At 43.0% G+C, this 13,070-nt stretch overlaps 1 protein-coding gene across 1 annotated transcript in view; it reads left to right on the top strand.

Annotated features, from left to right (window-relative positions):
• The window catches only part of LOC142313369 (hexokinase HKDC1-like), a 55,801-nt gene that overhangs the window by 25,774 nt on the left and 16,957 nt on the right, over positions 1-13,070 (top strand). Inside the window, exons 10-12 of the mRNA XM_075352385.1 lie at positions 2,149-2,453; positions 7,370-7,518; positions 9,684-9,803. Of these exons, the coding sequence (XP_075208500.1) occupies positions 2,149-2,453; positions 7,370-7,518; positions 9,684-9,803 (574 nt within the window). The remainder of the gene's footprint in view (positions 1-2,148; positions 2,454-7,369; positions 7,519-9,683; positions 9,804-13,070) is intronic.

Here is a 13,070-nt window from a genome sequence, read left to right as displayed (position 1 = left end):
ATCGCATCATCAAGAACTTCAAGGAGAGAGCTTCCATTATTGCCAAAAAGGCTCCAGGGCGCCCAAGAAGGACCAGCAAACGCCAGGACCGTATCTTAAAACTGTTTCAGCTGCGGGATCGGACTACCAGCAGTGCCGAGCTAGCTCAGCAATGGCAGCAGGCTGGTGTGAGTGCTTCTGCACGCACTGTGAGGCGGAGACTGCTTGAGCAAGGCCTGGTTTCAACGAGGGCAGCAAAGAAGCCACTTCTCTCCAGAAAAAACATCAGGGACCGACTGATATTCTGCAAAAGGTACAGGGAGTGGACTGCTGAGGACTGGGGTAAAGTCATTTTCTCAGATGAATCCCCTTTTCGATTGTTTGGCACATCTGGAAAACAGCTTATTAGGAGAAGAAGAGGTGAGCGCTACCACCAGTCTTGTCTCATGCCAACTGTTAAGCATCCTGAAATGATTCATGTGTGGGGTTGCTTCTCAGCCAAGGGAATCGGCTCACTCACAGTCTTGCCTAAAAACAAAGCCATGAATAAAGAATGGTACCAGAATGTCATCCAAGAGCAACTTCTCCCAACTGTCCAAGAGCAGTTTGGCGCCCAACAATGCCTTTTCCAGCATGATGGAGCACCTTGCCATAAAGCAAAGGTGATCACTAAATGGCTCATGGAACAAAACATAGAGATTTTGGGTCCATGGCCTGGAAACTACCCAGATCTTAATCCCATTGAGAACTTGTGGGCAATCATCAAGAGACGGGTGGACAAATAAAAACCAACAAATTCTGGCAAATTCCAAGCATTGTTTATGCAAGAATGGACAGCTATCAGTCAGGATTTGATCCAGAACTTGATTGAGAGCATGCCAGGGAGAATTGCAGAGGTCCTGAAGAATAAGGGTCAACACTGCAAATATTGACTTGCTGCATTAACTCATTCTAACTGTCAATATAACCTTTTGGTACTCATAATATGATTGCAATTATATTTCTGTATGTGATGTAAACATCAGACAAACACAATTAAAAACCAGAGGGCAACAGATCATGTGAAAATATAATTTTGGTGTCATTCTCAAAACTTTTGGCCATGACTGTATAGTGAACATGGTAAATGAAAAACCCCAAAAAACCATTGTGGAATTGCACTTTCTTGCAATTTGAACACGCTTGTAATTTTTTTCCCACTTTCCAGTGCATCACATCATAGATTAAATGGTGTCATTCTAAAGTACAGCTGGTCCCATAAAAAAAAGCCCTCATATGGCTATGTGGACTGAAAAATAAAAATATATCTCTTAAAAGGAGGGAAGGAAAAAGCGCAAAAACGGATTGTGAAGGGGTTAAGCAAATATGTATGGGAGTATTTAGTGTTTATTTACAGAGCAGCATGTCCTAATCAAGTATATAAGAAAGTCTCCAAATTATTCATGGCACTTGTTAGAAAAAAAAATGTGACCCCCTGATAGAGTTAAAATGCAACAAGAAAACCTTTTGATCCTTCTTAAAGAGACAGTGAAGCTTTAAATTGCTATTTAAATAATATACTGTATATAAGAATTATATGCATGCTACTCAAGTGTCATTAGACATACATACGTGAAAAGCCTTCGTCAGGGGGCTTTTCACGCCGAAACGGCCGTCAGGTGGACGCTGGCACTCGGTCTCCCGAATCTCCCTTGGTATGTATAATCCATGATGGGCATTTGCCCTTTGGACCTTATGTGATCTCTTGGCTTTGGGTGTTGTATTATCAGCCACTGCTACTCTTTATTAAATACAATTCCGGTCTATTTAGTTATATTAACTTTGGTAAATTTTCCTGTGATCCTGTTGGCTGTTCTTACCCATGCTTGATAGCATCGACATTTATGTCTACACTAGGTATAGGGTCACCATCTCTCTATACTGTGTATATGTATCTATCAATTTTTATTGACTTAGTGAACAATCACTCTGTTTTGATCTGGGAATCCCTGATGTCAGCGCTCCTCTTGCTATTGTGCCGCTCACCGAATACCCTAATAAAGATTCACCTTTGCAATTGGGCTTTTTTGGTCATCTTTTTTCTCTGGATTGGTTGATAACTTTGTATATGTCTACATACACAATAATGGCACACTATGAAGAATAACTCCCAAATCATTTCTTTCCCAGGTATGCTAAACGATTACACAAGGTTGTAAGAAGGCTGCTTCCTAACTGTGACGTGCGCTTCCTTCTCTCCGAGAGCGGCAGCGGTAAAGGAGCGGCGATGGTGACAGCGGTGGCCTGCAGGCTGCTCTCACAACGCAAACAGATTGATGGGATTCTGGAGCAGCTGCAGATATCAGATGAGAAACTCGCAGACATTAAATTAAGGATGATTACAGAGTTAAAATATGGGCTTAAGAAAGAAACACACGACTCTGCAACTGTGAAGATGTTACCAACTTACGTGTATGGGACACCAGATGGGACAGGTCATTTCTGTAGTTTCATCTTTTATCATTAACTAGACACATAGGCCCCAAACAGTCATTTGCAATTAATTGAAGTCGCTTTCCTTTTTGTATCTTGTGATATTTGCAGACAAATTTTTTGTGCCAAATCCTTTAAAATGGCGCACACAGTTCATGAATTTGGCACAATATCAAAAACACTCTTTACTTTTATCTTTAGTTTCAAATATTTTACTGATTTTTTAACAATACAATACAAACATTTCAAATAATACTTTCCCCTATCCGGAGTTCCTGTGAGTAAAAGTACTTATTATAAGAAAAATAAACAAGAAAAAGAAAATTAAAAATTAAAAAAAGAGAAAAGAACAGAGAATCTAATACAAGATACATTGGGAGAGGTAAAAAGAGAAAAGACTGAGATAGAGACAGGGGCGTAACTACCACGGTCGCAGGGGTCACCATTGCGACCCGGCCCAGCAGATCAGCAGCCAACTCCTTTCAGTTAGAGAGGAGTTGTGCTAATCTGTTGCAGACCACGCTGCCGCTATTAGTGGCACAGGGCCCCCGTGCCCGGTGTCAGTGGCGGTGGAACAGGGCCCCCCTGCCCGGTGTCAGTAGCGGCTGCACAGGGCACCCCCCTCCCCCCATCATCGCGCACAGCAATGACAAAGCATAGAGCGGCCGGCGCAGCTCTCTGCATCATCATTCTCTCCCTGTGCCTGCGCGATGACGTCACTCCTTTGTGACTGCTGTGCTGAGGCATGCAGGGCAGGAGGACGCTGACCGGAGCAGCGGGGTAAGGAGGACAGTGGCGAGGACGGAGCAGCAGTGAAACAAGGAGAAGTGAGGACAGCAGCGGGGGAAGGAGAAGAGGTGAGTACTTGTTGTTGTTTTTTATATATAAATTAGTGAGTACACGGTGGCCAGAGGCCTGGGGAGGCTGCGTTATACATGGAAGCCTGGGGAGGCTGGCTGCATTATTATACATGGAGGCTTGGGGAAGCTGGCTGCATTATTATACATGGAGGCCTGGGGAGGCTGGCTGAATTATTATACATCGAGGCCTGGGGAGGCTGGCTGCATTATTATACATGGAGGCCTGGGGAGGCTGGCTGCATTATTATACATGGAGGCTGGCTGCATTATTACCCATTGAGGCCTGGGGAGGCTGGCTGCATTATTATACATGGAGGCCTGGGCAGTCTGGCTGCATTATTATACATGGAGGCTGCCTGCATTATTACCCATGGAGGCCTGGGGAGGCTGGCTGCATTATTATACATGAAGGCCTGGGGAGGCTGGCTGCATTATTATACATGGACGCCTGGAGAGGCTGGCTCCATTATTATACATGGAGGCCTGGGGAGGCTGGCTGCATTATTATACATGGGGGCCTGGGGGGCTGCATTATAGATCGAGGTCTATGGGACTGCATAATAAACATGAAGGACACCTTATACATGGACTATAGGGGTGTATTATACATGGAGGTTTATGGGGATGCATTATACATCATGAAGGACACCTGATACATGGACTAGGGGTGCATTATACATGGAGGTCTATGGGGCCGCATAATACAATATGAAGTTTTAAGGGGTTGCGTTATAATACATATAGGACTATGGCGGCTACATTATAATATATGGAGGACTATGGAGGCTACCTTATACATGGACTATGGGGGTGCATTATAAAATATGGAGGCCTATGTGGTGCAGTATAATATATGGAGAACTATGGGGTAAATTATAATATATGGAGAATTATGGGGTGAATTATAATACATGGAGAACTATGAGAAAGTCATTATAATAATTGGAGGGCTATGAGTGCTACTTTATACATGGAGGACTTTGTGGTGCAGTATAATATATGGAGGACTATGGGGTGAATTATAATACATGAAGAACTATGGGAAATGCATTATAATACATGGAGTACTATGGAAGTGCATTCTAATATATGAAGGGTTATGTGGGACCCTTTATACTATATGGAAGGCTATGTGGGAGCCATTATAGTATTTGGAGAACTATATACTAGGGTGACAAAAATACAAGTAGGGGATAGGAACATTTTGTGCAGAGGGGAAAAGGCTCTTTCCCTCAGCACCCAGCTTTCCCATGCTCTGCTATACATCTTCTCTCAGCACCTGGCTTTCACATGATCTGATATGGGAAAGCTGGGTGCTGAGGGAATGATGTTTAGCAGAGCATGGGGAAGCTGGGTGCCAAGAACAAGATGGATATCACAACATAGGAAAGCTGGGTGCTGATAGAGGGATTTCAGATCATGGGAAATCTGAGTGCTGAGGGTAAGAGCCAGGTGTCAGCGTCATTATCCCGTAGCCCGAGTATCAACGTCATTATCCTATACCCCAAGTGTCGGTGTATGTGGAGGGGGGGCCCAGTCTGAACTTTGCAGCAGGGCCCATCAAACTCTAGTTACGCCACTGCATAGAGATTATAGGGAAAGAGGGGGAGGGGAAGAGTGGGGCGGTGGGAGAGTTGACCTGCATCTATTCCATTTCACCAGGGTCAAAGCTACATATTCATGGGCTTCTCAAGGCTGGAGTGGCTCATGGGGATAGGCGCAATACTTGAGAAAGTTCCAAGTTGTCTAACCGTGTTGCATCTATACACTCATATAATATTATCTTATCAAGCCTATCCCTCACTGCCTGAATTGACAAATGAGAGGTTTTCCATTTAGAGGCAAGGTGAATTTTCACCGCCATAGTAATGTAGCAAATATTACGGAATGATTTGTTGGATAGTCCCTCTGGCTCATCTCCTAGGCTATGTGCGCACGTGTGTGTAATTCATGCAGTTACGCTGCGCTTTGTAGCGCAGCGTAACTGCATGCATCCTGCGTCCCCTGCATAATCTATGGAGATTGTGCAGGAGACGTGCGCACTTGGCGTCTTAGAGCGCAGCGCTTCGGCTGCTGCCAGAAGCGCGCGTTCTAAGAAGTGACATGTCACTTCTTCCGTGCGCTTTACCAGCAGCCCCTGCTCTGTCTATGGCAGGAGCTGCATGCAGAGCGCACGTTCTCTGCCGGCACCATGCGCTTCAGAACGGAGCTTTTCAGCGGCGCTCTGAAGCGCACCTTTTAGGTGCGGTGCAGAGCGCACACGTGCGCATTGTTCCAGAAGGGTTGAGCTCTTGTCAGTCCCACCATTTGTGTTATATATCCCCAATCATGCCACAGCCCCTGAAGCATTGATCTGGTACATGTGGGTACAGAAGTTTAAGCCTAGCCAGGACATAATATATTCTATGGAGCAGTTTAACTGCCATTTTTGTGAGGGAGGATTGATGGCTGCCTTTAGTGAGTGTAGTAAAGCAGTGGTGCCATTTTTCTGGGTATGAGATATAGAGGTCTTTTTCCCATTGTGTTTTTATTTTTATCTTTAATCTTTTTTTTGCAACTTTTTAGTGCATAAAAGTCACAAAACCTTTGTCTTAAAATGAACCAAAATAAGAGGTCTGCCAGAAACCTTTCTCTAGGCAGGGACAGGAATGAGACACATCAAAAAATGCGACATTTGGTAAAAGTCGCAGATCATAAATCTGAGTAAAGTATCTGGATAAGCAAAGTTGTCAAGAAAAAAAGACAACTTTAAAAGGGACACATCTAATAATGTGCATATACTAAAGACATGGAAAAAAAAACACATTTCAACAGAAAATTGAAGAAACATCACTTGGGGCCATTGTGCAACAGATGGCAAAAGTAGTTTCCAAAACAACTAGATTGGATTAATTCTTTCATTTGATGAGGTTGACTAATCATAAGCAGGTAGCATCATGCAGGAGAAAAAAAGGATACACTCTCCTTTCCTCACTGATCTTTACAGATACAGTGTGGAGATACAGCAAGGCTGATTTATGTATCATTGCAAACACCTTCAGCTATCATCTCACAGCAGTCAGTGTGGGGGGAGGGTAAGAGCTGACAGCACTAGAATGGTTTGTAATAATACATAACTCTTCACCTACTGCACAGAGATACGGCACAGCTGAGTTATGTATTATTACAAACTTACAAATCTCATGTCACAGTGCTGTCAGCTGTTACCCTCTCCCCATACTGATTACTGTGAAATGAGATCTGGAAGTGTTTGTAATGATACATAACTCAGCTCTGCTAAATCTCTGAACAGTAGCTGCAGAGATCAGAGAGGAGAGGACGGTGTGTTTTTCTATCCCCTGCATGACTCTGCCTGCTCATGATTGGTCAACCTCATACAGGAAAAGAAGTACACGCTCCAGAGACAAATCTCTGTTTATGCCCAATTGAATTATATCATAAATTAGAACCTAAACTTTACAAGCTAATATCTTTGCAACGAAAAGGAGAAATAAAAAAATAAAAACTATATTTTACTCAGCTCTGCAGCCACTATTCCATGATTTTGCCAGTTTCACATGCTCAAACTGGTACAATGCCCTCTTACTTTACGGGAAAGCTCTGCCGCTGTATGTCTGAGATCACTTAACTCAAGTCCAAGTCTGCTTATGTTTCAGTAAAACATCCCAGGAGCAGACAGACATTCATAAAGGCCCCTTTCTTTTCTTTTACGTTTACTGATATATTTTAGTATTAAAATCCCATGTATCTTTTGCATTTACCGAGTTAATTGGTGATATTCCATTTGTTTGCATCTGTCACTTTGCAGAGAGTACAGATTTATACAGTTCCTATTGAATACAATGGAAGGTGTTATGCAGAGAGCGCCATCTAGTAGCAGCTGCAGAATTTCACCAAGAAACAGGGGGCCGTATGGTCAATATAAGAAAACATGCTGTCACCTATCAAAAAGTTGTAGAATACAGTTTCTGGGTGATGAGCTGTGGTCTGTCGGGTAGTGGTTGTGACCAGTACAAATTTATACATTGATCATTTTACATTTCTACTTTATATTATAGAGAATGGAAATTTTCTAGCTCTGGACTTAGGAGGAACAAACTTCCGGGTGTTACTAGTTAAAATCAGGAGTAGAAGAAGACGTTATGTAAGGATGTATAATAAGATCTTTGCTATACCACTAGAAATAATGCAAGGCACTGGGGAAGAGGTAAGTACAGATAGCTATTAATAGTGTGTACTGTATACTATCACATAATTGTATTAAGGGAAACCCTGAGTAAAAAAAGAAACTGTTCTCAAACTGTGATGTGTGACATTGAATACAGGCAATTCATATTTTTTTTAATATTTCATGTAACATTAGAATTAATGTTAATACTTACAAAATTTAAAAGGGGGTAAAAACCCTTAAAAAGTCATAGCTGCAAAGTTATTAAATAAGAAAAACAAAAGTACTTACTTCTTCAATCCTGTGCTGATCAGCCGGAAGCCATCGAGACTAGGGATGATCAAATACTTCAAATATTCGGCTTCCCAAATATTTTCTGAATAGGTCGCCGCTATGCAAATATTCGATGTGCAATGTAAGTCTATGGGAAGCCCGAATAGTTTTGAATAGTTGTTATTCAGGTTTCTCATAGACTTAGGCTATGTGCGCACGTTGCGTAAATACATGCAGTTACGCTGCGCTTTGTAGCGCAGCGTAACTGCATGCGTCCTGCGTCCCCTGCACAATCTATGGAGATTGTGCAGGGGCCGTGCGCACGTGGCGTTTTAGAGCGCAGCGCTTCGGCTACTGCCGAAGCGCTGCGTTCTAAGAAGTGACATGTCACTTCTTTGTGCGCTTTGCCGGCAGCTCCTGCTCTGTCTATGGCAGGAGCTGCAGGCAGAGCGCATGGAATCGGCTTTTTTTTTTTTCACTACGGACATTTCTGCAGCGATTTAAAGCGCACATGTGCTCTTCAGATCGCTGCAGAAATTTCTGCAGTGAATGTACGCAACGTGCGTTACATTGCGCATCAAATATTCTCGAATAGTCAAATAGCGGCAACCTATTCGGAAAAAAATCGCAAAGCCGAATATTTGAGGTATTCGATCATCCCTAATCGTGACCTTTGTGTATAAGAGGCTAGCATGGGATCACTACCGCCAGTCTGTAGCCTCAATGGTCACGTGCCATGTTAGGCCTGTGCCACACATACGTGGAAATCACGCACATTCCGCGAGACATGTATTTTCCCTGCGTGATGCGTTTGGTAAGTACGTGTCTCCGGTACGTGCGGGCCACGTGTGTTCTCCATGTGCTATCTGCGATAACACACGGAGAACCGGTAATTTGCATACTCACGTGGTCCTTGCTGCTGTCCAGGGTACTGATCTTCGGTCTCCAGCCCTGCCGACTCCCTGCTGCTGCTGCTTCCGACCGCAGTGAAGTGAATATTAAATGAGCATAATGAGTGGCGGTCGGCATCAAGTGACAGCAGCGGGAGAGACAGGAGGGCTGGAGAAGGTGAGTAAAGATTTGTTTTTTTTTTCTCTGACACGTGAGTTTTCTCCGGCGCGTGTCACACGGGACCGCATCCATACTACATCCGTGTGGTACGGGTGCGGGCCATGTGACACCCGTGATGCTGGAGAGAAACAGACATGTCAGCGTGAGAAACTCACGGACACACGTAAGTACGGAACGGACACACGTTCCATTCAAAAATACTTACGTGTGTCCAATACATTAGGAAAACATTGGTCCACGTGTGTACGTGTCTCCGGTACGTGAAAAAACTGCCAAACACGTACCGGAGGCACGAACGTGTGACAGAGACCTTACTGGTATTATGGCTCTAATGTGACTTCTGAGGCCGCTGATTGGCTGCAGTTATCACGTATCGGCTGTTTTTATTATTTTTGTTATATTTTACTTGTTGCTGATTTTATTTATTTTCAAAATGTCAGACCACCTCTTTACTATAAGCAGAGATGACCTTAGTTGGTGAGAAACCCAGTGCACAACCATCTATTGATAATCACCCCTGCATTGTATAGTGGCCAAATGATAATTATACAGTGTCTGTAAAGATAGTAATGAGTGTAAAATAATAATGCCGCCAGTTACTTGAATGGCACCTGATAAACTAAAGGGAACGAGGCTCAGTCCTGTGTATTTGCCTTTCTACATGTTCAGGCAACAAATATTAAATTGGGGGTATAAGGTCCAGGTGCCCAGATTATCTGGGTCAGTGATGCCACCTTCAATAATGAGATAAGCCCTTTGACTACACAGGCGTAACAACCCTACTATGGCCAGCCCCAAACACAACAGATAATATTTTACCATGGCATAATCACTAACTGCAGCCCTTTATTGTATTCCAGCTGTTTGACCATATTGTGGAATGTATCGCAGAATTCCTAGATTACATGGGAATTAAAGGGGCCCCATTGCCCCTGGGATTTACATTTTCCTTTCCATGTAAGCAAGATCGTATTGACAAGGTATGTGCTGTCTATATCTTACATGCTGTATGAGTTCTCTGTTACAGCAATAAAGTAGGCAACAAAATAAATACATTTGTAAACGACCCTCCACCTCACAATAAAACTTTCACAACAAATGTATAATACATAATTAAATACCTTCTGCCTCCTTTTTTAAAGGGAACCTGTCAGGTCCAATATGCACCCAGAAACACGAGCAGTTCTGGGTATATATTGCTAATCCCCGCCTAACCATCCCTGTATACACTAGTATAGATAGATAAAGAGATCTTTAGAAAAAGTATTTCTAAAGATCTTTTACCGTATGCTAATGAGCGTTAATTCCCCTGGCTAGTCGGCTCCATTAGCATGGTAGTACATGCCTGTAGGCGTGCTATCATGTTAATGAATGTGCAGTGTCACAGGATGATGTCACTCACCTCTCCGCTGCCATCTCCGCCCGACTCTGGATTTCGGCTCAGTTTGCATGACCCCACAGTTTCAGTCATGAGCACTACTTCAGTTTGAAGCCAGGACGCGTACACCCGGCTTCATAGTGCGTATGACCGAAACTCCAGGGTCATGCGCACTGAGCTGAAATCCAGTGTCGGGCGGCGATGGCAGCGGAGAGGTGAGTGAGATCATCCTATGACGCTGTGCATTCATTAGCTTGTTAGTACACCCACAGGGACGTACTAACATGCTAATGGAGCAGACTAGCCAGGGGAACTAACGCCCAGGGGACTAGTCCCCTAGCTCATTAGCATACGGTAAAAGATCTTTAGAGATACTTTTTGTAAAGATCTCTTTACCTATGCTAGTGTATACAGGGACGGTTAGGCAGAGATTAGCAATATGCACCCAGGACTGCTCGTGGTTCTGGGTGCATATTGCACCTGACAGGTTCCCTTTAAGCTATGTTAACATCTGGTATAAATGCTGGGGTTTGTTTTTTCTGCTTCTTTTTTCTATTATTGTGCTTCTTTTAAACACGCAACAATCTTCTTTAATTATTGAAAAATCCAATTGCACTTGCACCAATGTTAAATACAATAGCTGTATTTGGCCTGAGGAACAAAATTGCAGCATGTTGCATAAGGGGGCGCAAAACAGCAGAAACTTGCTAATGCAAGTCTATGGGCGCAAGAAAAAAAAAATCGTCCTTCACAAGGACCATAAATACGCTGTCTGATTTTACGGATACATTACCATTCTGTAGCACTGAACACTATAAACTGTCCTGTAAATGATTGGAGAATAATAACCACTAAGAAAAAAAACGCATTGTATACGGACACTAGGCGAGAAAAAAAATCACACCCTCACATAGCACTCACCTTACATATGGAATAACAAACGGATTTAATTCATCCATACAGAAAATGTGCAATCCGCATTTAAACAAAATTTGACCGGTACAAAAGTATGGGCACCCTTATCAATTTCTTGATTTGAACACTCCTAACTACTTTTTACTGACTTACTAAAGCACTAAATTGGTTTTGTAACCTCATTGAGCTTTGAACTTCATAGACAGGTGTATCCAATCATGAGGAAAGGTATTTAAGGTGGCCACTTGCAAGTTGTTCTCCTATTTGAATCTCCTATGAAGAGTGGCATCATGGGCTCCTCAAAACAACTCTCAAATGATCTGAAAACAAAGATTATTCAACATAGTTGTTCAGGGGAAGGCTACAAAAAGTTGTCTCAGAGATTTAAACTGTCAGTTTCCACTGTGAGGAACATAGTAAGGAAATGGAAGAACACAGGTACAGTTCTTGTTAAGTCCAGAAGTGGCAGGCCAAGAAAAATATCAAAAAGGCAGAGAAGAAGAATGGTGAGAACAGTCAAGGACAATCCACAGACCACCTCCAAAGACCTGCAGTTTCATCTTGCTGCAGATGGTGTCAATGTGCATCGGTCAACAATACAGCACACGTTGCACAAGGAGAAGCTGTATGGGAGAGTGATGCGAAAGAAGCCGTTTCTGCAAGCACGCCACAAACAGAGTCGCCTGAGGTATGCAAAAGCACATTTGGACAAGCCAATTACATTTTGGAAGAAGCTCCTGTGGACTGATGAAACAAAGATTGAGTTGTTTGGTCATACAAAAAGGTGTTATGCATGGAGGCAAAAAATCACGGCATTCCAAGAAAAGCACTTGCTACCCACAGTAAAATTTGGTGGAGGTTCCATCATGCTTTGGGGCTGTGTGGCCAATGCCGGCACTGGGAATCTTGTTAAAGTTGAGGGTCGCATGGATTCAACTCAGTATCAGCAGATTCTTGACAATAATGTGCAAGAATCAGTGACGAAGTTGAAGTTACGCAGGGGATGGATATTTCAGCAAGACAATGATCCAAAACACTGCTCCAAATCTACTAAGGCATTCATGTGGAGGAACAATTACAATGTTCTGGAATGGCCATCCCAGTCCTCAGACCTGAATATCATTGAAAATCTGTGGGATGATTTGAAGCGTGCTGTCCATGCTCGGTGACCATCAAACTTAACTGAACTGGAATTGTTTTGTAAACAGGAATGGTCAAATATACCTTCATCCAGGATCCAGGAACTCATTAAAAGCTACAGGAAGCGACTAGAGGCTGTTACTTTTGCAAAAGGAGGATCTACAAAATATTAATGTCACTTTTATGTTGAGGTGGCCATACTTTTGCACCGGTCAAATTTTGTTTAAATGCGGATTCCACATTTTCTGTTAGTACAATAAACCTCACTTCAATCCAGAAATATTACTCAGTCCATCAGTTATTAGATATATGAAACTGAAATAGCTGTTGCAAAACCCCAAATTGTTATAAAGACAAAAGGTTAACATTAATAGGGGTGCCCAAATATTTTCATATGACTGTACACACGGAGACCCATGTTATTAAATGGTAGATGGCACACGCACGTAAAATCACACGGAACGTGTGTCCGTGTCGTAAGTACGTGTGTGCGCTTTTCTACACGGACGACATGTCAGTTTTTGGCCGGCAACACGCAGGCACGGACCCGCTTTAGTCTATGGGTCCGTGCCTGCACGGACCGTACACGGAGTATGTCCGTTTTCAGCACGTATCAACCGTGTCCATTTTTCATCACAAAATTTGAAACACTTGTTACCAATCTATCAGGTCAAGTGATGCCAAACAAAAACACCAGGATCTCATGATGAATGTTTAACAACGTTAATTGGGTAAGAATGCGGGCCTTTATAAACGGACAGCACACGTACGTATTTTATTTCAATACAGACATTCCACACGCACACACGGCTCG

Source organism: Anomaloglossus baeobatrachus, chromosome 5 (assembly GCF_048569485.1).
Source record: "Anomaloglossus baeobatrachus isolate aAnoBae1 chromosome 5, aAnoBae1.hap1, whole genome shotgun sequence".
In the NCBI taxonomy this organism is placed as follows: domain Eukaryota; kingdom Metazoa; phylum Chordata; class Amphibia; order Anura; family Aromobatidae; genus Anomaloglossus; species Anomaloglossus baeobatrachus.
This window is presented reverse-complemented; position numbering and strand designations above follow the sequence as displayed.